Here is a 27,033-nt window from a genome sequence, read left to right on the forward strand (position 1 = left end):
TTTTGATAAGCAGTATTTTTGTTTTAATTTACTTTTAAGTATTTTCTAATTTCTTTAATTATTATTTTTTTGACTCATAGGTATCTAGATATGTGTGTGTTTTAATTTATAAAATCCAGGGTTTTGTTAGAAATCAATTTGTGTTATTAATTTCTAAGTTATTGATTCTTTAGAACTAATTTAGACTTCCTTTATGACCTAGAATATTATCAGTTTTTATAAATGTTCCATGTGTTGTCAAAAAGAATTTGTATTCTCCAGTTGTAGAACACAGTGATTGATATACATATGGTCAAACTTGTTAATTGGGTTGTTTGAATCTATATCCTTATTGTTTTCTCACTGTTTGATCTGTCAATTACTGTTAGTTATGTTGAAATCCCTCACAATGATGGCAAATACGTTCATTTACATTTACAGTGATGACATTTTTTGTTTTATTTATATGGAAGCAAACAGATCTAGAAATATGACAAGTTTCTAATGATTTGAACCTTTTATTATCATCAAGTGGCATACTGATTTTTAGTAATACTTTCTACCTTAAGATATGTTTTTCTACAATGGTAATATAACTACAACAATTTCATTAGGTTAGTATTGGCCAGGCATGTCTTTTTGTCAATCCTTTACTTTCAACTTTTCTGTTTGTTACTTAGGTGTATGTCTTATTAAAAGGAAGTATTTGGGCTCGGCATGGTGGCTCACACCTGTAAGCACAGCACTTTGGGAGGCCAAGGTGGGCAGATCACTTGAGATCAGGAGTTCAAGATGAGCCTGGCCAACATGGCGAAACCCCGTCTCTACTAAAAATACAAAAATTAGCCATGTGTGGTGGCACATGCCTATAATCCCAGCTTCTTGGGAGGCAGAGGCACAAGAATAGTTGAACCAAGGAAACAGAGGTCGCAGTGAGCCCAGATCACACAACTGCACTCCAATCTGGGCCACAGAATAAAACCCTGTTTCCAAAAAAGAAAGAAAGTTTATATTGAATTTTGTTCACCATTTAAACAATTTTTTTCTAGAAAATTTAGTCTATTTGTACAGATTGTGATTCCTGATACATTTAGATTCACTTCTGTCATTTTTGCTTATTTATTGTACTTTTTGTTATTTCATTGTGTGTGTGTGTGTGTGTGTGTGTGTTTGTTTCAATTTCATGCCTTCTTTTAGATTGTGTTAGGGTTTATTTCTCTTGCTTTGGTATAGTTTCACATTTTAAAAGTTATTTTCCTTTACTAGTTTGTAGATTATTATATTCCTTTTGTGTTTATAGAAATCACATACATATTTAACTAAAAGTCTAAAATCAACAAATTTCTTTTTTAAATTTTTTTCTTAAAAGGGATACATGTGCAGAACGTACAGGTGTGTTACATAGGTGTATGTGTGCCATGGTGGTTTGCTGCACCTATTGGCTCATCCTCTAAGTTTCCTCCCCTCACCCCCCATCCCCCAACAGGCTCTGGTGTGTGCTGCTTACCTCTCTGTGCCCATGTGTCTTCATTGTTCAACTCCCACTTATAAGTGAGAACATGCAGTGTTTGATTATCTGTTCCTGTGTTAGTTTGCTGAGGATGATGGCTTCCAGCTTCATCCATATACCTGCAAAGGACATTATCTCATTTTTTATGGCTACATACTATTCTGTGGTGTATATGTACAACATTTTCTTTATCCAATCTATCAGTGATGGGCATTTGGGTTGGTTCCATGTCTTTGCTATTGTAAATAGTGCTGCAATAAATATACGTGTGCATGTGTCTTTATAGTAGAATGATTTATATTCCTTTGGGTATATACGCAGTAATGTGAATCCTGGGTCAAATGACATTTCTGGTTCTAGATCCTTGAGGAATCGCCATACTGTCTTCCACAATGGTTGAACTATTCCCATCAATAGTGTAAAAGTGTTCCTATTTCTCCACAGCCTTGCCAGCATCTATTGTTTTCTGACTTTTTAATAATCTCCACTCTGACCAGCATGAGATGGTATCTCATTGTGGTTTTGATTTGCATTTCTCTGATGATCAGTGATGTTGAGCTTTATTTCATGTTTGTTGCCTGTATAGTGTCTCCTTTTGAGAAGTGTCTGTTCATATCCTTTTCTCACTTTTTGATGGGGTTGTTTTTTTCCTGTAAATTTGTTTGAGTTCCTTGTAAATTCTGGAAATTAGACCTTTGTCAACTGGGTAGATTGCAAAAGTTTTCTCCCATTCTGTAGGTGGCTTGTTCACTCTCATGATAGTTTCTTTTGCTGTGCAGAAGCTCTTTAGTTTAATTAGATCCCATTTGTCGATTTTTGCTTTCGTTGCAATTGCTTTTGGCATTTTTGTCATGAAGTTTTTTTTTGTCATGAAGTCTGTGTCCTGAATGGCATTGCCTAGGTTTTCTTCTAGAGTTTTTATGGTTTGGGGTTTTACATTTAAGTCTTTAATCCATGTTGAGTTAATTTTTGTGTAAGGTGTAAGGAAGGGGTCCAGTTTCAGTTTTCTGCATATGGCTAGCCAGTTTTCCCAGCACCATTTACTGAAGAGGAAATCCTTTACCTATTGCTTGTTTTCAGCAGGTTTGTCGAAGATTATATGGTTGTAAATGTGTGTTGTTATTTCCGAGGTCTGTGTTCTGCTCCATTGGTCTATAAGTCTGTTTTCGTACCAGTACCATGCTGTTTTGGTTATTGTAGCTTTGTAGTTTGAAGTCAGTCAGCCTTGTAGTTTGAAGTCAGGTAGCATGATGCCTCCAGTTTTGTTCTTTTTGCTTAGGATTGTCTTGGCTGTATGGGGTCTCCTTTGATTCCATATAAAATTTAGAATAGTTTTTTCTAATTCTGTGAAGAATGTCAATGGTCATTTGATGGGAATAGCACTGAATCTATAAATCATTTTGGTCAGTATGGCCATTTTCACGACATTGATTCTTCCTGTCCATGAGGATAGACTGTTTTTCCATTTGTTTGTGTCCTTTCTTACTTCCTTGAGCAGTGGTTTGTAGTTCTCCTTGAAGAGGTTCTTCACATCCCTTGTTAGCTGTATTCCTAGGTATTTTATTCTCTTTGTAACGATTGTGAATGGGAGTTCATTCATGATTTGGCTCTCTGCTTGTCTATCATTGCTGTAAAGGAATGTTTGTGATTTTTGCACATTGATTTTCTATCCTGAGACTTAACTGAAATAGCTTATCAGTTTAAGGAGTTTTGGTGCTGAGTTGATGGTGTTTTCTATATATAAAATCATGTCATCAAACAAAGACAAGTTGACTTCCTCTTTTCCTATTTTAATACCCCTTATTTCTTTATTTGCCTGATTGCCCTGGCCAGAACTTCTGTGTTGGCTAGGAGTGGTGAGAGAGGGCATCCCTGTCTTGTACTGGTTTTCAAAGGGAATGCTTCCAGTTTTTGCCCATTAAATATGACATTGGCTGTGGGTTTGTCATCGATAGCTCTTATTATTTTGAGATATGTTCCATCAATACCTCGTTTATTGAGAGTTTCTAACATAAAGGGATGATGAATTTTATCAAAGGCTTTTTCTGCACCTATTGAGATAATCATGTGGTTTTAGTCTTTGGTTCTGCTTATGTGATGGATTACATTTATTGATTTGTGTATGTTTAACCAGCCTTGCATCCCAGGGATGAAGCAGACTTGATCGTGATGGATAAGTTTTTTGATGTGCTGCTCGATTTGGTTTGCTAGTATTTTATTGAGGATTTTTGCACTGATGTTCATCAGGCACATTCTTTTTATATTGTCTCTTCCAGGTTTTGGTATCAGGATGATTCTGGCTTTATAAAATGAGTTAGGGAGAAGTCCCTCCTTCTCAGTTTTTTGGAATAGTTTCAGAAGAAATGGTACCAGCTCTTCTTTGTATTTCTGGTAGAATTCAGCTGTGAATCCAACTGGTCCTGGGCTTTTTTTGGTTGGTAGGCTATTAATACTGCCGCAATTTCAGAACTTGTTATCATTCTATACAGGGATTCAACTTCTTCCTGGTTTAGTCTTGGGAGGGCGTGTACATCCAGGAATGTATCTGTTTCTTCTAGATTTTCTAGTTTATTTGCATGGAGGGGTTTATAGTATTCTCTGATGGTAGTTTGTATTTCTGTGGGGTCAGTGGTGATATCCCCTTTATCATTTTTTATTGTGTCTATTTGATTCTTCTGTCTTTTTCTTCTTTATTAGTCTAGCCAGTGGTCTATTTTGCTTATTTTTTAAAAACACCAGCTCCTGGATTCATTGATTTTTTTGGAGCATTTTTCGTGTCTTTATCTCCTTCAATTCTTCTCTGATCTTACTTATTTCTTGTCTTCTCCTAACTCTTGGATTAATTTCTTCTTGTCTCTCTAACTCTTTTAATTGTGATGTTAAAGTGTTGATTTGAGATCTTCCTAGCTTTCTGATGTAGGCATTTAGTGCTATAAATTTCCCTCTTAACACTGCTTTAGCTGTGTCCCAGAGATTCTGGTACATCGTCTCTTTGTTCTTGTTGGTTTCAAAGAACCTCTTGCTATGTGGTGCTGAGAAGAATGTATATTCTGTTAATTTGGGATGGAGAATTCTGTAGATGTCTATTAGGTCTGCTTGGTCCAGACCTGAGTTCAAGTCCTGAATATCCTTGTTAATTTTCTGTCTCATTGATCTGTCTAATATTGACAGTGTTGTGTTAAATTCTCCCACTATTATTGTTTGGGAGTCTAAGTCTCTTTGTAGGTCTCTAAGAACTTGTTTTATGAATCAGACACCTGGAAACATTATCAATCTAAGAACATTTTTTAAAATTATTTTTGGGGGTTGGGGGGCATGGAATTAGCCCATTCCTGGTGCACCAAACTTGTATGAGAATGTGGGATTTTGTTAAGCATTCTCATAAAAGACTTTTTCCTTTTATTCCACTCCTCTGTCCTACCCAGAGTCAAACCTTGTCAGGCAAACCAACTTCTTTGGGGCAGATTTTTTTCTTATTCATCCACTGCGGGTGGATCCTGGCTTTATGTCAGATGAGTATATGATCTGACCACAAACCCACTTGTGCCAATTTTTAACTTGTGGCCCATTGGAAACCCATCTGGTCACTCTACAGTCAGCAGAAACCTTCAGGACAAATATTTCTATCTAGTTTATCCCTACTCCCACCTCCGGAATTGCACTTTCTTGTAATTTCTACTTTCCAGTTGTCTTCAATCTCACTTTAGAAATAAAAGCAAAATAAAAATAGACATTTTTTGATATTTTACCCACCATTTCAGGTGTTCTAAATCAAATGAATTCTTCACTCTTAATTCATCATGTTGTCAGAAACAGAAGTCCTCATTTGGTTTTTAAAATACCCAAAATATTAGCATGATCTGAGTAAGTGCTAAAATGACTAGCCTTCCAGACCTTGTGCTAACCTATAATGTTGATCTTCAGCCTACCCACAGCTACTGTAGAAAGGGGCAGGGAAGGAGGCAGCCTGTTAGCTAGCGAGTCAGTTATTTATTGATCCAAGTCAGGCAGAGAATTCAATACAAACTAAGTAATAAATACTGACTCAGAAGTATATGTCCCCTAGCAAAGAACTTTCCAATGCTTACTAAGACCCAAAATAACTGCTTACTCCCATTGGTTGTAGATAAACAGGTATCCTGCACCAGCAACAGCTTTATATTTTATTTTGTAAGGCAATAAAAAAAATATGTAATTCCCTAGGGGCCCACGTAAAATATTTAGTCTTTAAAAACAGTTTCTATCCAGTGTTATATGAGTTTTCAGGATCAGTCAAGGTTTCTTTGCACATCATAAGCTTAGATATAGTTCTCCAGGGAAAGGAATGTATTGCAATTATAAGCTTCAATTAACCATCATATCTTGGCAACAATATTTTTTAGGTCCCCAGGCAAAATAAAGCACAGCTGTCGAAATTAGTATCTCAATTCTCTGTCTCACTTTCATAAAGGAAGTATTCAATATACATAATGATCTTATAAAATTCAAGGAAAAAATGGCAAAGAAGTCAAGGAAAGTAGCCAGACTCCTGACGTTTTCTAGCTGTAGACTGTTAGAGGCCCCCCATGCTGTGCATTGACATTCACTGACTTTTTGTAATTTCAACTGGACAAGCCTGTAACCCATGCAGAGAACACCTCATACAAGATTGAACTATATGAAATTGCTGATATGACTATTTCTGACCTTCAAATTTAGAAATTTCATAGGTTCAATCTAATATTTTGCCTTCTCGGTTAAAATCGATTCTTGCTTGTCTGGAAACTACAAAGTTATAATATAATGGAACAGAAGTCTCTCTGTGACATTATGGAGCATAAAAAGGGATCTGGACAGACATGTTAATAAGAAAGAAGAAATTTAAATATGCTTACTTTTCTTTTAGGACCACCAGCAAATTCTCTGTGGTATTCCAATGGTGTCAAATTTTGTTTAGATGTTCACCTGTAACTGTGCCTCTGATACTCTGTGGTTCTTTTCAGCTATGCAGCATTCTTCCGATTCATTTTTCTCCATTTGTGCTGTTTTTCTCTGTGATGTGAATCCATCCCTATCCATTATGTCATGCCTCCATCTTTTGCTGCTGCTTCAGATTGCACTGAGCCATAAGAGGTAAGCTCCATCAAAAGAGGGAAAATTGACTTTCCTTTATGCTCAGGAGGAATCCTTTGTCCAAGGTATTCCATAACCCTGCCCCTGAAATCAATACTTTTAAACTACATTTTAAAAGGAATTGAATGAAAACGATTCCACATAGCCACACTCACACCAGAATTCCTTGAATGCTGTTGCACACACATTGCAAACTCAGCAAACTTAATTAGCTGCTGCTGACTAATGATCTTGGACATCAGTGCCCTTGGCTTTGAACCTTAGCATCACCCTCAATTTTCAGTATAGTAATATATATACTAAAATACCCCATAAATTAGTATTATTTACTGCCATCTTGAATATAGAATTTCTAAGACTGACATCATCCACTAGGCTAATAATGATTATAATAAAAAGACAATATTTGAATGACTCTATGTCATCTTCCTTGATGCAAACAGTGACATTTCCAAACATTAATGGATTTGGCTATTTACATGCATAAAATTCATCAGACAATAACCAACCTCCCCCTTAATATTTTACCATATTGTTAATGAGAATTATTTTTATATTGATCTCAATTTCATTTCCAAACCTGGATTCGAATTTCCCACAGCCTGTAACTCATAATATCTTAGTTTTATCATGAGAAGTTTTTGAGAGCAGGAGAATTGAAGTTGGTTTAGATTCAAAAATGCCTTGGGCTTCTTAAGCAGCTAAAATAATTTTTAAGTAATATTTTTTAAGAATTATTTTATCTAAAGTAGGCAAACTAATCTATATAGGAAGCCTCACATATCACTATTTAGATTGTTCATTCATCTATTGTTAATCCTCTCAGTTGCCATCTAACACTTAGAGGCAATAAAATGATCCTCTACCCCATACATGTGGTCCACGTTACGTTTCACCCTTGTTAATCCTGAAGGAGCCAGGGTTCACAATATAATGCTATTTCAGCAGTGTTACTTATGTCTTCCTGTCATTAAGCTTTGAATCCACATTGCTTTATATTGGGAATGTGTCATATTGTGACAGGCTAAGAATAAATTTGCATCACTTGCCTGACCTCTAAACTGACATTCTGTTTTAGAGACAAATGTTCCAACCTTTTCCAGACACAGATTTGCATATCTGAACTGTTTAGTGAAATGAACTTAATACAAGAAAGAATATAGATATTTAGTCTATATGGTATGGCACTGCAATACTATTGGGTTTAATGCAGAAGGTCATCTGACTCCTTGCAATCTCAAGTTTTTCTATCCCTGTGACCTGCTTCCTAGTCTCGACCCCATGCAGTTGATGAGATAGACTCTCATCATTAGTATCCAGCTTTTGTTAAGGATAAATTCTCACCATTAGTGTTCATCTTGCATTCTGTCTTTCACATAGGTTAATTTTTCATGTTGTGGTAATACATAATATTCTTTGTAAAATTAAGTACCTACATAAATATATTTTCATTGTAATTTTTGATGGCTGCATTTAAGACATATACAATGAAGAAAGGCTTAAGGAACTAACTTACTTGAATCATCCAGTGTGTTTGGGATACTTTGGTACCCAAAAATGTAAAGTAACCAGCTCTGCCTGACCAGGGAAGGGATTTAAGAAGGCTTCTCAGAGGAGGTAACTAACTGAATCCTGAATCTTAAAAATGGGAATTTTCTGGGTAGAAAAGGAGTTTCAAGGCTCTGCAAGCCATGAGACAACATGTGGAATGGTAGAAGATGTCATATTTGGGAGACAGCAACTAAGTTGAATAATTGGATCATAAAGCACTTGGGATGGGCATAGAAAAGGAGATGACCCAAATCACAAAGCTTGGATATCTTTGTTTTATGGTTGAGTATGGAGTTTGTAATAGATCTCAAATGGGGAAGTGATATGTTTATATATTTATGTTTTAGAAAACAATAGTACATGGAACTAATGTCCCACTTTAAATATTAATAGTTAATTTCTACTTGCACTCTAGAAATTTACTAAGATTTATGGGAGTATAAATTAAGACAATGTAAATGCCAAAGAGAAACTAGCATAGGACTGGCATCAGTGAGATCTGGGTTGAATCTTATGTTCCTATATTCACCCCTTTCATGCTATATGATAGTGAAAAATTATACCTCATTTAAAAAAATCTTAAATGAGGGACATTATTTATAGATCACAGGGATGTTATATATTATAATTCTAAAAGTTAACTGACATGTAATTGACACTCTATATTAGCCTCTATTTTAACTTTATGGATTGATACATTGCTTACAATGGTTATTAAAAATTATTTCAGTTTGAAAATCTGTGGTTACTGAGTAACCTTAAAATGATAAATAATATTGTGATGTATTTTTTAAAAAACTGACACAAGTCAAAATACACATGAATAGTTGACACATATTTTCTTATGATCTATTGACCTTCTATGGAAAACTTCTCATTACTTCTTTCCTTAACTTTAAAAAAAAAAAAAACTTTCAAAGATTTCAGTAGAGTATTTGATTCTTACCAGATTCTGGATATCAACTAAAAGATGTTTCTTCTTTTTTCCTTTTTTTTTTTTCAAGCACATCGTGACATGACAAGGTGGAGTGATATTTTTCTGAAGAAATGCTGTATCATTTATCAATTAATCTCCTCTTTATCAAATATTTTCAATGAAAACCATGCCTATTTAAGTATAATCCAGTCAGTTATTTATGACAAAAGAAAAAAAAAAAGACTAACTCAACAAGATTGAGCTTCCTTTTCTTTTTTGTTTTTTGAGATGGAGCCTCACTCTGTCTACCAGGCTGGAGTGCAGTGGCATGATCTTGGCTAACCGCAACTTCCACCTCCCGGGTTCAAGCCTCAGCCTCCTGAGTAGCTAGGACTACAGGTGCACTCCACCACGCCTGGCTAATTTTTTATATTTTTAGTAGAGATGAGGTTTCATCATGTTGGCCAGGCTGGTCTTGAACTCCTTTTTTTTAATAGCCAAAATGTGCAGAAGCAATTTTACCTCTTTGGAACATATGGATGGTTATAGACAAAAGACTATTGCTGGTACAAAATTACTTCTGACGCTCTTGGTTAAAACAAGACTAATTCTAGAAATGGAATATTTGTTTGCTTCATGTAAAATTGTAGGGTTCAAAAAAAGATTCATATTTAAGACCTCACTAAAAGCTCTTTCACTCTACACTCAAATCGCTGCCACCCTTAAATATACAAAGCTGGAGACATGTAATTACATGAGATTCTTGAGAAGGAGAAAGCAACACAGAAACCTACTTAAAATGTCTAATTCTTCAAGATCCACATTTTCTTTGGGGATTTTACTTTCCAGATTTCTCACTACTATCTTGGCTGTACAGACACAACCCTAGGAAATATGGTCAAACTAAATCAAAACATGAAGAGGAAAATAAACTAAAAGTACACAGTCATTCCCTTTAAGACCAATTTAAAGTTATTGTCCATTAATCCCACATTATTCTTTCCTGAACAACCCTACTCAGGAAGCACCTGTGGTGGCCAGAGCAGCCTTGTTCCTGGAATGTGCTCGTTTTGTTCACCGCTGCAATCGTGGCAACTGGCCAGAGTGGATGAAAGGGCACCATGTGAACATCACCAAGAAAGGCCTTTCCCGGGGACGCTCTCCCATTGTGGGCAACAAGCGAAACCAGAAGTTGCAGTGGAATGCAGCCAAGCTCTTCTACCAATGGGGAGACGTGAGCTTTCGGTTTTCTTCTATAACAATTAGGATGCTTGAGTGAAGTGGAGTCATTTTTTGATTGATTGTGTTGGTTTTGAAGACAATTTGTTGAGTGTTTGATATGTACCAGGTACTGAAGGGAACCCTTTGGGGAAAAATAAACAACTCATTTAATCGTCCCAATAAATCTATGTGGTCAGAAATTACTCTCTCTGTTTCACAGTTAAGAAAACTGAAGTTTATACAGGTCAAGCGACCTACCAAAGTTTACATATATATTAATAGTAAGTAGAGGAACCAATATTCCATCTCCCAGATTAGATTTCAACGCCTTGCTTCTAATTGCTGTATTCATCAAGAATTGTCTTTTTGATAGTTGTTGTTATAATTGTAAAATACACCCTTATTTTGGATTCTATTCTAATTTATGTTTTGTAGGACATGATTTTTTCTAATTTCTTAATGAAATTTTCTCTTTTGTTGATGTGCCTCCTTTAAGTTGCCTGAAAGCCTTTGGAAATTGCACACACACATACACACATATGTATGTATGCATATGAGTAAGTGAATAAATTTAAAAGTGAATGAATGAAACTTCTTTAGGAATTCTAACAAAATGGACCCTTAAAATAACTCCAACTTCTTTACCATAGAAGGAAAAAAGGTGAAGAATAAAAAGAAATTCAAGAGGACCAAGTTGTTTCTGTTAATTTTAGACAGAGCTGAACATAAACACACATAAAGAGGTTCCATATATTCCTCTTTTCTTAAAGATTACTTGGAATAACTATTATAATTTCTGTTAATAATTCAGCTGAATGTGTCTACCAATGTGCTTACCAACTAAGGGTATTCTTCCTCCAGTTTTACCCACATCTTTTTTGTGAAGTGCCTGAGTTATTCAAAAGGCATGAATTGTATTCAGTATATGTGCAGTCTTTCTACAAGTGTATCAGTCTTTACTTCATTTGCTGTTCTTTGGATTTTCTTATAAAGACATCCTGTTTAATTTTCTATATAAAGACATCCTGTTTAAAAGGATACATGAGTGTGTGTGTGTGTATATGTGTGTGTGTGTATATTTATATGTACATATGATACGATGGAGTAGAACACTTTATTAATGCTAATGTCGATGATCAAGACTTAGCACTGCCCTTTTCAGGCGTCTATTGCACATTATATATATGAGAAGACACAGTTTCTCCTATGTAATATCTGTTTTTGTAAATAATTGAGCTAAGTTATTATGTGATTCCATTGTACTTATCCTGCATTTAATTATATTTGGTTTTAACAGCACAAGAGTTTATACAAGTCAAGCAGTGTCAATGAAATGCATATCATGAGATACATAGAGACACCAATAATCTCTTTAATGTGGAGAGATGTTTCAGCCCCTCATTTATTACCTATCTCATTCAAGGAAGGTCTTATTGAAAGGCTTCTCTGAAACAACAGTCACAATTGATAATCCCATTGGCTTCCTTCAGGAGGGGAAAACCATGAAGTGCTGCGCATTTGAGAGTTTCAGGTTTATAGGGAGATTGTGACCGAGAGATTTCACAAACAGGTGTTTTCAGGAGAAGTGTCTTCTGACTTTCTTGCAGCATTTGACACTGCCAACTGCACATACCTTTGTCTTTTTGAAACCATTATGCTCCAGAGTTTCCTTGCATCTCTGTGCCTAATTCTCTGTGTCCTTTCCTAGTCCTCTGTCTCCTCTCTCCTCATAAACAGATATTCTCCAGGATTTCTCTTAATTTCTTCCTATATAACTTACTTTAGGGTTACATTTATTTTTATATTTCCAACTATAACCCGTAAGTACAGACTTCCCTAACCATAGCAATTTTCAGATCCCAGGCCCACATTGCCAGCTGCACTTTGGAAACATTCAGTTAATATACTAGAACTCAGTCTTCCAAAATAAAACCCTTCTCCTCAAGTAAACACATTGCCACCTACAACCCTTCTGAGCTTTCTATTCTTATTGACACCACCGTCATCTGAGATGCCAACCTTTGAGCATATCCCCATCTCCTCCCCTATTGATCCCACCTCTTTCGTGTCACTGAAGCCCCTTAGGTCAGATTCCATGACTTCTCATCTGGATGATTAAACTTTTTTCCTATTTGGTCTTCTCCTCACAGTCTCCTCTCATTTAATGCATCCTACACAATCTCAGTGAAAAGTTCTTCCTATAGCCCAGCCCACCCAAGATATGACATTCATTCTGATCTCCCAGCTTCCAGACTTGCCACCTCTAATTCATTCTCCAAACTGCTCTCAGAGTGATTAGGCTACAATGCAAATTACAGTGTGTTTCTGATTCACTTAAAATGCTTTCAGTGGCCCTCCTTTTTCCCTCAGAATAAAACTCAAACTGCTTAGCCTGGCATCACTGCCCTCTCCATGACCTTCACTCAAACCATTCCAAGATTAAGGGTGATGAACTCAAATGAGTCAATGTACCCAAAGAATATGTATTTAAATACTTTCCTCCTACTATATGTTCAATAATAATAGGTTCTGACATGAATTTTTGAAAGCAGAGTCCATACTTGTCTCAGCATTCCTGGGCAGCTAGTACAGTGTCCCTGGAATGAGAGATCAGGTTACTTCCCCCACTCAGAAACTACCTTTCATCCTTCTCAAGAATGTAAAATGAAGTTCAACTTCAAGACCTGTAGGATCTGATCCAAATCTACCTTTTCAGCCTTCCTGTACATTATTTCCTCCTTCAAAATTGAACTTCAATTCAGTGGCCCCTCTGGCAGTCTCTGAGCACATGGTGCATTTCCATGAACATAAATCTTTCAGGACCGTCTCCTCGAATGTCTACTCTCCCCATTCTCTATCAGTCAAAACACCAATTTGTCAAAGTCTACAAACTTTGAGACCTTCTGTGAGATTTTCTGTGGTTCTCTGAACTAAATTTTATCTTTTTTTCTTTATTTTTTTTTATTTCAATGACTTTTGGGGTACAAGCAGTTTTTAACCACATAGATGGATTAATTTTACAGCGGTGAATTCTGAGATTTTAATGCGTCCATCACCCGAGTAGTGCATGTTGTACCCAAAATGTAGTTTTCCAGTCCCACAGCTCCGCGACCCTCTCCCTCTCTGAAATGAATTTAATCTATCTTATGAGCTAATAAAGTGTTTCCAGTCTCTTTAGCCACTTAATTAGTTGTTTTGTTATGTTATTACATCCCTCAATAGACTGTAAGCTCATTGAGAGAAAGAAAGAAAGAACACAGGCATAGATAGTCAGACATCCTATGTTTGAATCCTGCTGAGCGACCTTGGGCAAACCTCCCAGCCCTTCTAGCCTTCCTATTTGTCAAATAGGAATCTTTCTTATGTGGGCTTATAATTTACCAGGGCACGTTAAACAAAGGTACTAATGTACTCTTAACAACTTACTCAACTTTATGTTGTATTTAATACCTAACAAATTACCTCACTTAATAAATATTTGATGAATGAAGGAAGAGATGAAAAAACATAGCCCCGAGGCATTATTCTAGCTTTGGATGAGAAATAGAGATATAAATTATTATTTAGACATACAGTATTATACCAGACAGGTTCATTTTTTGAGCAGCCCTTTAAGCTTTATAAACTGTGGATTTAATTTAAGTTGCTTAGTTACAACATCCTGGAATGGTCAATGTAGACATTTTTCCCCTTTGAGTCTCACTATTTAGTTTGTTGGCTCCATTCCAGACTCATAATTGCATGTCTCCTCCTTAACAGAGGATCTCCAAAATAGCAGCACCAGGATAAGGCTTTTTGGTGTGGTGGTGGTTTTGTTTTTACAATTTGTTTTGTTTGCTTAAAACTTACCCAGTTAGCAGCTAAAATTTTAGAATCCCACATACTGCTTTCTATACTGCTTTCTCCTTGGTATGGTTTTTGCTTCCTGGTTTTTAGCTCCTCACTTAATTCCAGAGTTTAGGGAGACTTTTTGTTTCCTGATATCTACGACATTCAACAATGTCTTTTCATTTAAAGAGTTATGAGCATAATCTTCACTTAGAGAGCTTGAGTATGTTTGTTTTCAGTAGTAAGTGTATTTTCTTACTTGCTGAGAATTTAGTAACTTTTCTAAATATTTGCAAAGTATGATACAGAAAGAAAGAAGAAAGTTAGCTGGAATTTTTCTCTTACTTAAACAGAGAGTGTCCAAACTGTCAAACCCCAAGTTCAGTGATCTTTTTAACTTTTTCTCTCTCACTCCTGAGCCTGTGTCTCTTCCATTGTTGCATGCAGTGTATAATTGGAAATAAAATAAATTAGATAGAGATAGTGTTTTTTGTCTCTTCTTGTGGAAAATTCCTTTGATAAACCAGACAGTAGTGCCTGATGATTCAATAACAGATAGCAAGGATGTTAGTTCTAAGAATACCATGTAAAAACCAATCTTGTCCATGTGCTGAGTTATTAAAAGTCATATTTCTAATGTTGTTGGGCAGTCTACCAAAAGAAAACTTAGCATTTCTTACTAATTCATAGAGTATTATGGAAAGAGGAACAAAGTCTATAAAAGAAGCCAATAAGTACATATATAATGACATATAGAAAAAAAATCAGCAACAGAATTCTGGCCAACTTCTAAACTCATTAGCGTGACAGTGACATTCTCATTAAAAATAGCATAATCAGAAGCACTCTGAGGAACTGTGCCTTCTGATGTTTTACTGCAACAAAATCCTCCATTAAAAGCAACTGTGTACTCCCTTTTATCATATCTATAAAATAAATAACCTTTGAGTAAATGGAAATATTTTCAGAAAAACTTTTGTACAAATATACAAAGGTGTCATCCCAGTTTTTACAAATCTTTAGACTGGATGACCTTGGGGATAGTCATTTCTTCCATTTCTGGTTTCCATACTGGCAAATATGGTGGAAACAACACTGTAGCATACAGAAGAGGCTTATGCTGGAAATAATTCTCATTAATTGGTTGCTTATGTCTGCTGTAATGTGAGAGCCTATTTTAGAGTTTGACTTAGTTTGTGCCGTTTCCTTGTTTTCCTTCCCATTGTAGGCAATTGGCGTCCGATTGAATGAGCTGTGCCATGGGGAAAGTGAGAGCCCAGCCAACCTTCTGGGTCTCATTTACGATGAGGAGACCAAGAGGAGACTTAGAAAGGAGGATGAGGAGGAAGACTTTTTAGATGACAGTAAGGAGACTCCCTTTACTACAAGAACCCCTGCTTGTAAGAACCTCTGCTTTAGGAGCACTTAATACTTCTCTTTTCTCCTTCATATTCTTACCACCTCCCCGTGTCTTCCCACTGCGCCTTATCCCCTTTTCCCTGTGCATAGTGTAAAGCATGTGCATAAAGCTACATAGAGACAAGGCAAGAACCAGAAAGAGAAGACAGACAGGGGCAAGGAGGTGCAGGCAAGATGGAACATTTATTACTTTTTCATCTTTGACTCTTGCTATTATACAAATATTGGTTTAGACTTCCCTGAGAAAACATCTCTGAGAGACTACAGTTGCAGAAAATTTACTGTCCTAGAAGAGAATTTTTCAGGTTTTCTGTTTCTTTTGTATTTTTTTGTGTGTTTTTGTTGTTGTTGTTGCTGCTCCAGGAAACAAAATCAGACGAAATAAAATTGAATATGAAATATTTTCCAAATCAGTAAAATACTGAAAATTTTAAACAGAGTATATTATAGTATTTAACATGACACTGAAATATTAAAATATTCAGAGGTTGCTAGAACTATGAATGTCTGCTGTACTGTACCTATTTATTAAATTTGGAACTGAATCTCATCATAGAAAAGTAGAGACAAAAGGATTCCTATTATATCCTTCTTCAACATCATTTTGTGTATACATGTGTTCTATACCATACAAGCTTTTGTGTATATGTACCACTGCCTTTTATGGAATACAAAATTCCAGTTATAGTTATGGAATTAGTATCTTTATATGGTGAACGTATTGAGATCTCTTCCTTCTGACCTTCCCCTGTGGTTTGAAATTCAAGTTCCCTGACTACATGTTAAGAGTTGTCCTTCATTAGGTGATTCAGACCTACTGCATCATTGCAGTCATGAAATGTAAAAGAATGGATGGAGTGTAACATTAGGCAGGACTGAATAATAATCAAAGAAAACTCTTATGATCTTCCCTTCCATGTTCCTTCCAAAGTTTTTTTTTTTTTTTTGCATTTTTTAATCATGTTGCCCCTTCTAAGACCTTATCAAATCAGAGCAAATCTTCTTGACGTAGCCATTGACAAAACACCAAATTGTTATGTCAGTCTTTCAGCCTAATAATGAAGGTTGGCCCCAAAAGTATCTACAATAGCCTAAACTATCTTAGAATGAGGTTTATCCAGCAATCACAGAACCTAGGGAAGGCCCACCATAAGACACATCTAGCCAGAGGGCATTCTAAACCACCCTGGAACTTCCAGGGGGCCCTTCAGAACAGAGAAAAGCTGAAGCAACATTAAATGCATGCATCCTTATAGGCCAAAACAACTTGAATCCCCATTAGACTGCATATGTGTCATTTACCAGTATGTTATGCCTAGAATATTAGCTTTTTGTTGAGACTAGGTAGAACTCAATCCTTGTTTATTAAAACAGGATATTTAATATGATAGCCATGAAGACTTAGACTAAGACTAAGCTCATTGTCTGCAGGACTGGTAAGAAAAGCCTGGATGATAACCTTAGGAGTGAAAAGACAGACCCAAAAGTCTATACTGAATGTCTAGTGTTCAATTATTTTTAAAAAAGTGTTGCATATCCAGACAATATTTAGTCAAATAGTCCCTATAAGACATATATAAGATTGATATGTCTGATTTTTACTTCCACTTTCAAGTCAATACACAGTTCATCTTGCATTTAAAGGCTAATTATGGTGCAAGCAACTTTCAGGCTGGAAATTCTACAGAAGCTTGTCTTTTCCATTCTTGATGAGAGGCAAAGTCCCCAGCAACAAATTAACTTGGGAGAGAAAATGGTTTTCCTGAGAAAACAATAGCTCAAATTCTATAGAAAGACCATAATTTCCACCTATTTTCAAATGAAATCATGAAGTTTGTATTATATTCAATTAAGAAAGCTTAACATCCAGGAAACATTTTAGAGATTTTTTTTAGGACTGTTCATATGTAATGGTATTGTGATTGCTTGATGACTTGGTTCATTTAAAATAGACAACCATTTCCTTTGTTTTATAAGAGAAAGAATTCTACATGGCTCTGATTTTTTCTGAACACTTAATATATTTCTGCATCATCCTGTGTCATCAGCTGTGATGACACATATCTGAGAACTAATTCTGAGAATTTAAAAAATCACTATGGTGTTACTGTGGCCATTATCTATCTTTAGAGCAAAAACTGTTAGTTGGCTTCTAGTGGATAAAATGCTTTACTGATTCAAAGGTCAATATTCTTCAGAGCAAAAGAGAATATTTGTACATTTCTAGTATAGCTATGCCTTAATTTGACAGGCTAGCTTGCACAAACTGTATGATATGTGTGATCCAGTAAGTATGTCTTGTCTATGTTGCAGAAACACATTTGAACTAGAGCTGAAACAACTTCACTGCCGTCAGAACAGCAAGACAGACATCCCTCATAAAATGAGCTGGCAGAATTTTTGTAGCTCCAAATCTAGTTCACTGCCATATGCATAGTCTAAATCTGATTGAAGAGCAGCATAGAAATCTTGCGAGATTACCTCCCATTTCTGTTTTCATTAAAAGCTATTCTAGTTTAGTTGGAGCTGCATTTTGTTACTCTACGATTATTTAAGGAAAATAATTTAGTTCTGCTTGTTCAATATTTTAATACTGAAGCACTCTGTAGAATTTGCAAAATGGAGGAAGAGAGATGCTTATGGTAGTGCATAAATCATGCTAAAGGGAATAGGTAAATTGAACTTACATAGATATAGATGAAGTCCTCATATGTAATTGAATGTTGGACATATATAGGTAACATTCTCATATTCAATTTGATTTTACACATGTGTAGCTATGTCCATCAAACTATGCATTTCTGTATTTTTTGTTGATTTGTCTCCTTATGAAAGAACACTTTCATTTCACAGGTACTGTGAACCCCTCTAAATGCGGTTGCCCCTTTGCCTTGAAGATGGCAGCATGTCAGCTTCTTCTGGAGATTACCACCTTCCTGCGAGAGACCTTTTCTTGCCTGCCCAGACCTCGCACTGAGCCTATGGTGGTAAGTTAAAGCATGCATGTTAATAATCAGGTTACTTGGCGAGGCCAGGCGTGTGTCTGGGTTTCCAAGATTCACAGTTTTCTTAAATGTTCCATGGCTAGTGTATCACATAATTTTAAAAATTCAACCAAGGGATTTTGAAACGTAAAAAGAAATGCTCTTTTCCTCATTACAAATAATAATAACTCCAAAGTTGATCTAGAAATCAGTGAAGGTTGTCCTACTGGATATAGTGTTTCATTGATCATTATCAATTATGCTGGGAATATCTAGGAGCTTTTAGCTTCCTTTACTCTGAAAATATGAGGAGTTTTATGGCTAATATTTTCCAGAACTCACCAATAAATTTTTTATACCAACTGCTCATAAATCTGTATAAAAATTTGCTTCTTAATGAGTGTTCTCATTTAAATTATGGTTGAAAGTACTCCAGTATTTAGTGTCTAAACATCCCCAAACGTACATTGTTATTTCTGTAGCATTTCCTATAGATTATGGATAGACAGAAATAAGACCATGCGTGTGTGTGTGCATGCATGTGTGTGCATGCATATACACTCATGTGTGGTGTACCATGAGGGCCTGATTTGTTTAACCAATGATATAAATAGAAATACTACGCAAGAACCAGGCACGTTCACAGAGTGTATGGCACAGGGCACACCTTGGAGCCAATTTTCCTTCACTCCTAGTCCCCTCAGGGGCACCAAGTTTCCAGTGGTCTGTCATCACAGGCATCATCCAGCTGGAGCTGAGGAACTGGACTAACTCATTTTTTTCCTTTCTCGGTTCACATAAGACTTATGGCACTCTCCCAGAGCAATCATTACGTAAACTATGTGTTACCATTTAAGCAAATTTTACAATCCACAATCCACCTCCTCTCCTCCTTTTTTTTGAGACGGAGTCTTGCTCTGTCGCCCAGGCGTGAGAGCAGTGGTGCGATCTCGGTTCACTGTAAGTTCCGCCTCCCGGGTTCGCGCTATTCTCCTGCCTCAGACTCCCGAGTAGCTGGGACTACAGGCGCCCGCCACGTCGTCCGGCTAAGCTTTTGTACTTTCAGTAGAGACGGGGTTTCACCGTTGGAGCCAGGATGGTCTCGATCTCCTGACCTCGTGATTCGCCTGCCTTGGACTCCCAAAGTGCTGGGATTACAGGCGTGAGCCACCGCGCCCGGCCCCCCATCTTTATAGCTAGAAACATGGTATCTCTCTCATCTTCCTTTCATAGCCACAGCTTCTGCTGACTGCAGCCTGAAAAGGCTCTCCACTTTTAAGGATTTGTGATTGGGCCCATTTAGCTAGCCCAGAATAATCTCCCAATCTTAAAGTCCTTAGCCTTAATTACATCGACAAAATCCTTGTTGCCATGTGAGGCAACGTATTCATAGGTGCTAGGGATTAGGGCATCTTTGGGGAGCTATTATTCTGTCGAGCACAGTTCCGAGCCTGATTTCTGAGCTCCTACTCTCAGTCTTAAAGTTTATCACTTGTTTGCCTTCTTAGTTTCTATCTTGGGATTCTGAGCTCCTTTAGAGATTTAAAAAAATTCCTTATTTATCCTTCAGTACCTAACACATCCATGCTTGATGCGTGATTTTTAAATAAAAGATAATGGCCAAAGATGCAGCCAAAACTGTGGACAAAGAGTTAGAACGTAAGGAAGATAGTTGTGGATTTGGATCAAGGCCTATGCTTTTGGAAGGTAAAGCATGTGAGGAAAAGGGGAAAAATACTATGAATTAGGAAATATTTTATTTATTTTTAAAGTCAAGAATAGCTTTGCATGGTCACAATCTGAAATTAGCAGCAGATAAAGGAATCTGGCTGTTTAAGCACAGTTGCGTATAATTCAAAATGGGGGGAGGCTTGCCGCCAGAGCAGTGCAGTGCCGGGGAGATGCCAGCACTCATGTGCTCCTCACTGGCATTTTAGGACTTGGAGAGCTGCAGACTTCGTTTGGATCCCGAGTTGGATCGGCACAGATATGAGAGGAAGATCAGTTTTGCTGGGGTCCTGGACGAAAACGAAGACTCAAAAGATTCTCTCCACAGCAGCAGCCACACTCTCAAATCAGATGCAGGAGTCGAGGAGAAGAAAGGTATGGAAACGCAAAGACTCCTTCATGTGTCAGGGTTTCTCATAGGATATTTGCACTGGGGTCTAAACTACAAAATTGTGTCCCCAAATTGTTAACTCCCTACAGTACTGACTGTGTAGGCTTTATGATGGAAAATCATGCTTGTTAAAAGTTGGTCTCGGCAGTCAGAGAAGCCTGGCTTCCAATTCCAGCTCAGAAACTCTCCTTATTCCATTAAAGCTGTAAGACGAACCCTTATTTTATTTACCAATAAGAAAAGAAAAATACTCCCAACTGAACTTTTACATAATACTCTCTTATCACTTAGCTTGTCTTTTATTGTTTTTTTGTTTGTTTTTGAGACAGAGTCTCACTCTGTCTCCCAGGCTGGAGTGCAGTGGCACAATCTCGGCCCACTGCAACTTCCGCCTCCTAGGTTCAAGTTATTCACCTGCCTCAGCCTCCCCAGTAGCTGGGATTACAGGTGCCCACCGCCACGTCCGGCTAATTTTTGTATTTTTTTTAATTTTCCTAATATGCTTTTGTTAAAATGTAAAACATAATAAAAAGAGAAAAAATAATATTATATTTCTCAATTATCTTAACATCAATGGCATCCATTCATACCAAATTCTTGGGGACCATTACTTAATGGAAAACTAATTTGGTACACAGAATCTCGTTTTAAAAACTACACCTCTGCTAAACACTTGTAGGGCTAATCTCATCAATTAATAAAGCACTAGGCTTATTTAATCATTTTTATGAAACTATGAAGAGAGAAAGAACAGCTATAGTCTTTCTGCATTGCTAAATGCACATTAGAACAAGTTCCATAACCATGCAATAGACCAGATATTAACCAGATGTGAAGGTTTTATATTTGATTTTTTAAATGGGAGACTACCTTATAAGTCTTCTAGTAATATAGTCAGCCTACAGGTTGCTTGTAATTTTTTCAGTAGGTAAGAATGACCTAGAAAAGTTATTTATGGAACCATGTTATTTAAGAAAAAAGTGTTACAGCGTTTACAGAATTTCTTTTGGCCTGGCTAAGAATGTTTTCTAGACAGTGGTATTTTAAAAATAGTTCAGGGTTTTCCATCTGTACATATCATTTCCATTATAATTAACTTAAATTCACCCACTTGCATGCACATACACACCTTGGCCTAAGTTGGTCATGCATGTTTTTGTCCCTCTGTCCGTAAGTCTTTTTTTAATACTTTAAGTTCCGGGATACACTTGCAGAACGTGCAGATTTGTTTCATAGGTATACACGTGCCATAGTGGTTTTCTGCACCCATCAACCTGTCATCTACATTAGGTGTTTCTCCTAATACTATCCCCCTCCAAGCCTCCCACCCCGTGGCAGGGCCTGGTGAGTGATGTTCCCCTCCCTGTGTTCATGTTTCTCATTGCTCAACTCCCACTTATGAGTGAGAACTTGCAGTGTTTGGTTTTCTGTTCCTGTGTTAGTTTGCTGAGAATGACAGTTTCCAGCTTCATCCATGGCCCTGCAAAGAACATGATCTCATCCTTTTTTATGGCTGCATAGTGTTCCATGGTGTATATGTGCCACATTTTCTTAATTTTTGTATTGTTAGTAGAGACAAGGTTTCACCATGTTGGCCAGGCTAGTCTCAGACTCCTGACCTCAGGTGATCCAACTGCCTCGGCCTCCCAGAGTGTTGGAATTACAGGTATGAGCCACCAGGCCCAGCTGCTTGTCTTTTATTCTTATTGAAAAAGGACTTTCAGACCTAATTAGATGTTTATTATTATTATTATTACTACTATATATCATTCTCGTGCAAGCCTATATATATATATATACATATATATACACACATATAAAAAATAAACTGGTTAAAATTTTTGTAAACCATCATCAACTCAGAGTTTAAATCTCTTAATTACTTTTCAACTCACGGTTATCTAATGTCTATGTTTCTATATATGATAACATCCTCTGTGCCATCACAATGTTAGTGATGCATCGTTTCTTAGACAGATTCACAAAAGAAGTAAAGCTTTTTGTGCTAATTACTTAAGCCAACTTGCACCCATATGAAGTTAGCCCACCTTTAGTCCTTCTTCAGGAATGTTGCTAAACACATCTGACTTACCACCTCACACACCCACCTACCCCTCACTATCACTTTGTTCCTTAGGGTTAAAAGATCCTGTCTTTCTGTTTATCTTTTTGCTGGTGTTTTACATTTTTCACACAGACAAGCAATAACAAAGGTGTCACAACTGCTACCTGGTGCAAGTGATCATAAGATGTCATCTCTTGCATGTCAAATACTGATTTCCAGATATGTTAAAATGTGAACAACTTAAAATGGGTGAAATATAGTAACTCACTATGTGGCCTTGTCCAAGTTATTTACCTTCTAAGACACAGTTCTCTTTTCTGTAAAACTGGGTTAACACCTACTGCATTGTGATGTTGAAAACTTTTAATAAGACGATGCAAGTGAAGTGTAAACTTAATACCTGGTGAACTGTAGGTACACAATAAATAGCTATTGTTGGGTTTTTAAATATACATCGTGAGCATCTAGATTAGAACCCACATAGAAAATCCTAACTATGAACTAAAGATTGCAAAGTTTTAAGTTGCCCTCTAGGGCCTCCTTTAAACTGCCAACTTCACTATTTGATTTTGCCATTTTTAAAATTCCATTGCCCTTCCATGTTTTTCCAATGAATTTCAATTAAAAGAACATCTGCACATTTGCTAGAAGAGTCAAAGGTTATTTTATGTGTTGAAGTGTTTTCTAGCATCCTACAGACAATGAGTCAATAAATTTTGGATAACAACGAATGAATGATTCTTAGAAGGAATAGCCCTGTGTAGAGAAAACACAAAATATTTAAAAGGGAATAGATACACATTGGGAAAATTTGAATAGTTCAAGATCAAAATGTCACAACATTCTTAAAATACAGATAATCATATATCATATTCTATTGAATTTATGGCCCAAAGAGGCCATGTTACAGGAAGGATAAGTCAAATCTTGAGCAATTTTTGAGGATGAAGAAGTATCAAATCAATATTTTTTCAAATATTACTTACTTCAGACAATTATACTGCATGTGATGAGAAGCTTCTCTCTTTTAAACATATCCCAAAGAGATTTTAATTTAGAAGGCAGTCTTTTGTCATTCAAAGTTATTATGCTAATTGTATTTAAGATAGTAGATAATTACTAATATTACATGATTAAACTTCAGCAGAGTAAATTTTACACCATTTTATAAAATAAAATGTCTAATTAATTTTAAGAACACTTTAATTTGATGATTATTATTTATGTAAATTGGCTTTAATATTTCAACACTCAAATGCTCAGTATTTTTTCTACTCACAGAATGGTTATGTTAATATATGAAAGCTGTTTAATAAAGAATGGAAAACTGGAGCTATTATATATATATCTCCATAAAATGTCCTTAATCAGTTGACAAAAATCTTCCCAAAGGTTCCTAAATATTCCTTAATCCATTTGACAAGCTGTCAGCTACTGAAGCCTATGTGAAAATGAAGACAATAGAGACACTGCTAATTACAGTTTTTAAAATTTTATACCATTTGGTTTTATAAAGCCTGAAAATGCCAGTTCTTGAAATAAACACCCTGAGGACAATTCAGATTCTACCAGGAAAAATTCAAGTGAAATAATTATTTAGAATAGTAGGAGATGGGTTGGAAATGTAATGCAAAGGGCAAACAGGGTCTGGTAGATGTGGTTAGAAATTTAATTCTGTTTTAAGTGCATCAGAGTTGTTGGTAGGTTTTACCAGAAATGTGATATAAAGTGTGTATTTATGATTTATGCATTTAAAAGATGACTCAATATATGGAGTAGAGGGAAAGGTGAAGCAGTTAGGTAGTTACATTGGTCCAGGGAAAAGGGGATGGAGCTGTCAAAATCCTATGATATTTTGAAATATACAGCCAACAGGACTTGTTAATTGATACAATGTGAGGTGAAAGAAAAGGCCAAAGATGTTTTATCCAATTTAGATGGATTTGTTTCACTTTTGTACTAGTTCTTGTTGTCATGGAGATAAAGGCTACAATTCAATGCTGCACAATCTCAACTGATGTTTTTCATGTACAATACCAAATATAAATTCTAACTGCTGTGCCCCTTGTAAATAACCAATGCCACAATTCTGAACTGTAATTTTTCAGTGCTATAGGATATCTCCAACTATCCTTTTTGGTGGAACAAGCTCTCAAAATTAAATTTCTTTCTGATTACATTAATTTGGGTTTATTTTACTGCATCTGTAGGCCAAAAAGTGTCATAAAATTGGGCAAAGAATATTAGTGTGTACCTCTGTAAAAATCTAAGAATTATCTGTTTAATATTTTCTGTACTTCTGAATCTACTTAGACATAAAATTGCACTTGTAGTCATTAAAAAATTTTAATTATATCCTGTTTCAAACGTATTTCAGATAGGTGATAAAGTCTCAACTAAACATAAAAATAATATTGAAAAATATAGTGTGTGCTTTGTGCCATAATTAAAATGCAGCATTATGGTTCATAATCTTTGTGGGATTTGTCTAACTGTGCCACAAGAAATTCCATCCAGATGTGAAATTCTACTCAGATGTGTTCAGGGAGCTCCATGGGGCCTTTACCAGCTGCATGGTGATAATTTTATTATTTCTCCATCGCAACAGTAAATCAGAACTTTCACATTGTTCAGGAGAAAGTCTTCTGACCTCCTTTAAATGGCGTTAAAAGTATACATTTAGCTAATGTTTTAGTTACACAAGTTCTATCACAGTCACATATTAACTCTCATGAATGAGAAACCTGAAACTAACATGCAAACTTTCTGATTGGTACTTTTAAAATATTAGTAACTGTGCCTTAAACAATTAGTAAGAAATCTTGTTCATGTCTTAAGATGCTAAGCTTATAAAACTGGCTCCTTCCTGATAATGGACCTTAAGCCCTAAAACTTACTTATCCCACCCTTATAAAATCAATGTTTGCAACACCACATCTTCAAAAGAAAAGGAAGGTGTGTATATGACTATGGGAAATAAGGATACTGTTGATTTAAATAAAGATAGGCTCCAAGTTTAAATGCATTTCTTTTACTCTTTTATTTTCCTCACTAATTACTATTTCTTCCAGAAGACTAAATATGAATAATGCATATTCTTCTTGGTATGCATAGACTGTTATAAGATTGGCTCAGGGGTTTGCACCATTTGGAATCACATTTCACCCAGCCTTTTGACTGAGGGGAGGATAGTATGAAATCATTAGGTACATTGAAAATAGAGCCATTTCACACTCATGCTCACCCGAGTGAAAACATTGTTTAGTTTCTTTTCTGAGGAGCAGAGTGGAAGCCACTGCTGACTATTGCAGAGAGAAGCACCTTTGGTTCTTATTTCTGAATGAAGTATTCCAAAATGAAGGGGTTTACGTGACAGCTTACAGAAGTCTGTAAGTCCCATTTTGAAAGGAAAGCAAAAGCAAATGGTTTGTGGTTCTCTTGAATCAAGGAATCCTGTGATACAAGTGTACTAATAGTCCTAGTTGATGCTGCCCCAAAGGCACACTCATGCTTGTGAAACCTGGGCCAGAAAGAGAGCAGGTCGTTCCCAGTTCCGATGAGCTTTGTGTCCAAGAAAGATGCTGCACCAGCTCTTCCTGGTGGGTCCTGCAGGACTGGGGGCTTGGGAGAAGCTCCTTGTTCAGAGTGCTCATCCAGGCCAGCAGAGGCGGCTGATCAGGGACAAGTTGGGGAGAGATGGATATAACACTGGCTGGGGAACACTAAGGAGGAAAAAGCCCTATTTTATTCTTTTAATACAGTTCCCAGCAGGAAGATCAGGATAGGAGGTTCTCGTCTGCTCCAGATTAAAGGAACCCGCAGTTTCCAGGTGAAGAAGGGGGGTTCCTTGTCCAGCATTCGCCGGGTCGGCAGCTTAAAGAGCAGCAAGTTATCACGGCAGGACTCAGAGTCTGAGGCTGAGGAGCTGCAGCTGTCCCAGAGCAGGGACACTGTCACTGACCTAGGTAACATAGAGGAGTGGGGTGTGCAGGGACGTGGGGGGTAGGAAGACAGGGCCCAAGTCCTGAAACAAGCTGAAGTCCATTTTCTTACACATAAATAGATGGAGGGCAGAGCCATAGGGTAGACAAGCTATTCAGCCGGAAAACCATACTACCCTTGCTAGAGCAAGGCAGCTGAAGCCTTGATGTGCATACAGGTCACTGGAGAGGCTTGTTAAAATGCAGATTCTGGTTCAGCAGATCTGGGGTGGGGATCTGAGATTCTACATGTTTAACAAGCTTTCTCGTGGAGCTGATGCTGCTGATTCAAGGACCACACTTTGAGCAGCAAGGGTGTGGAGTATATGTTAGAGAAAGAAAACACTTT

The 27,033-nt window shown here is 36.6% G+C and overlaps 1 protein-coding gene across 13 annotated transcripts in view; it reads left to right on the forward strand.

Moving 5' to 3' along the window:
• UNC80 (unc-80 homolog, NALCN channel complex subunit) overlaps positions 1-27,033 on the forward strand; it is a 230,615-nt gene that overhangs the window by 97,639 nt on the left and 105,943 nt on the right. For 7 of the 13 annotated variants that reach the window (XM_038001602.2, XM_038001590.2, XM_038001588.2 and 4 more), the window contains exons 23-27: positions 10,090-10,302; positions 15,346-15,517; positions 18,390-18,523; positions 20,458-20,623; positions 26,466-26,669. In XM_038001602.2, the coding sequence (XP_037857530.1) occupies positions 10,090-10,302; positions 15,346-15,517; positions 18,390-18,523; positions 20,458-20,623; positions 26,466-26,669 (889 nt within the window). The remainder of the gene's footprint in view (positions 1-10,089; positions 10,303-15,345; positions 15,518-18,389; positions 18,524-20,457; positions 20,624-26,465; positions 26,670-27,033) is intronic. The other 6 variants (XM_038001593.2, XM_038001594.2, XM_038001596.2 and 3 more) reach the window with 3 other exon arrangements.

Source organism: Chlorocebus sabaeus, chromosome 10 (genome assembly GCF_047675955.1).
Source record: "Chlorocebus sabaeus isolate Y175 chromosome 10, mChlSab1.0.hap1, whole genome shotgun sequence".
NCBI classification, from domain to species: Eukaryota; Metazoa; Chordata; class Mammalia; order Primates; family Cercopithecidae; genus Chlorocebus; species Chlorocebus sabaeus.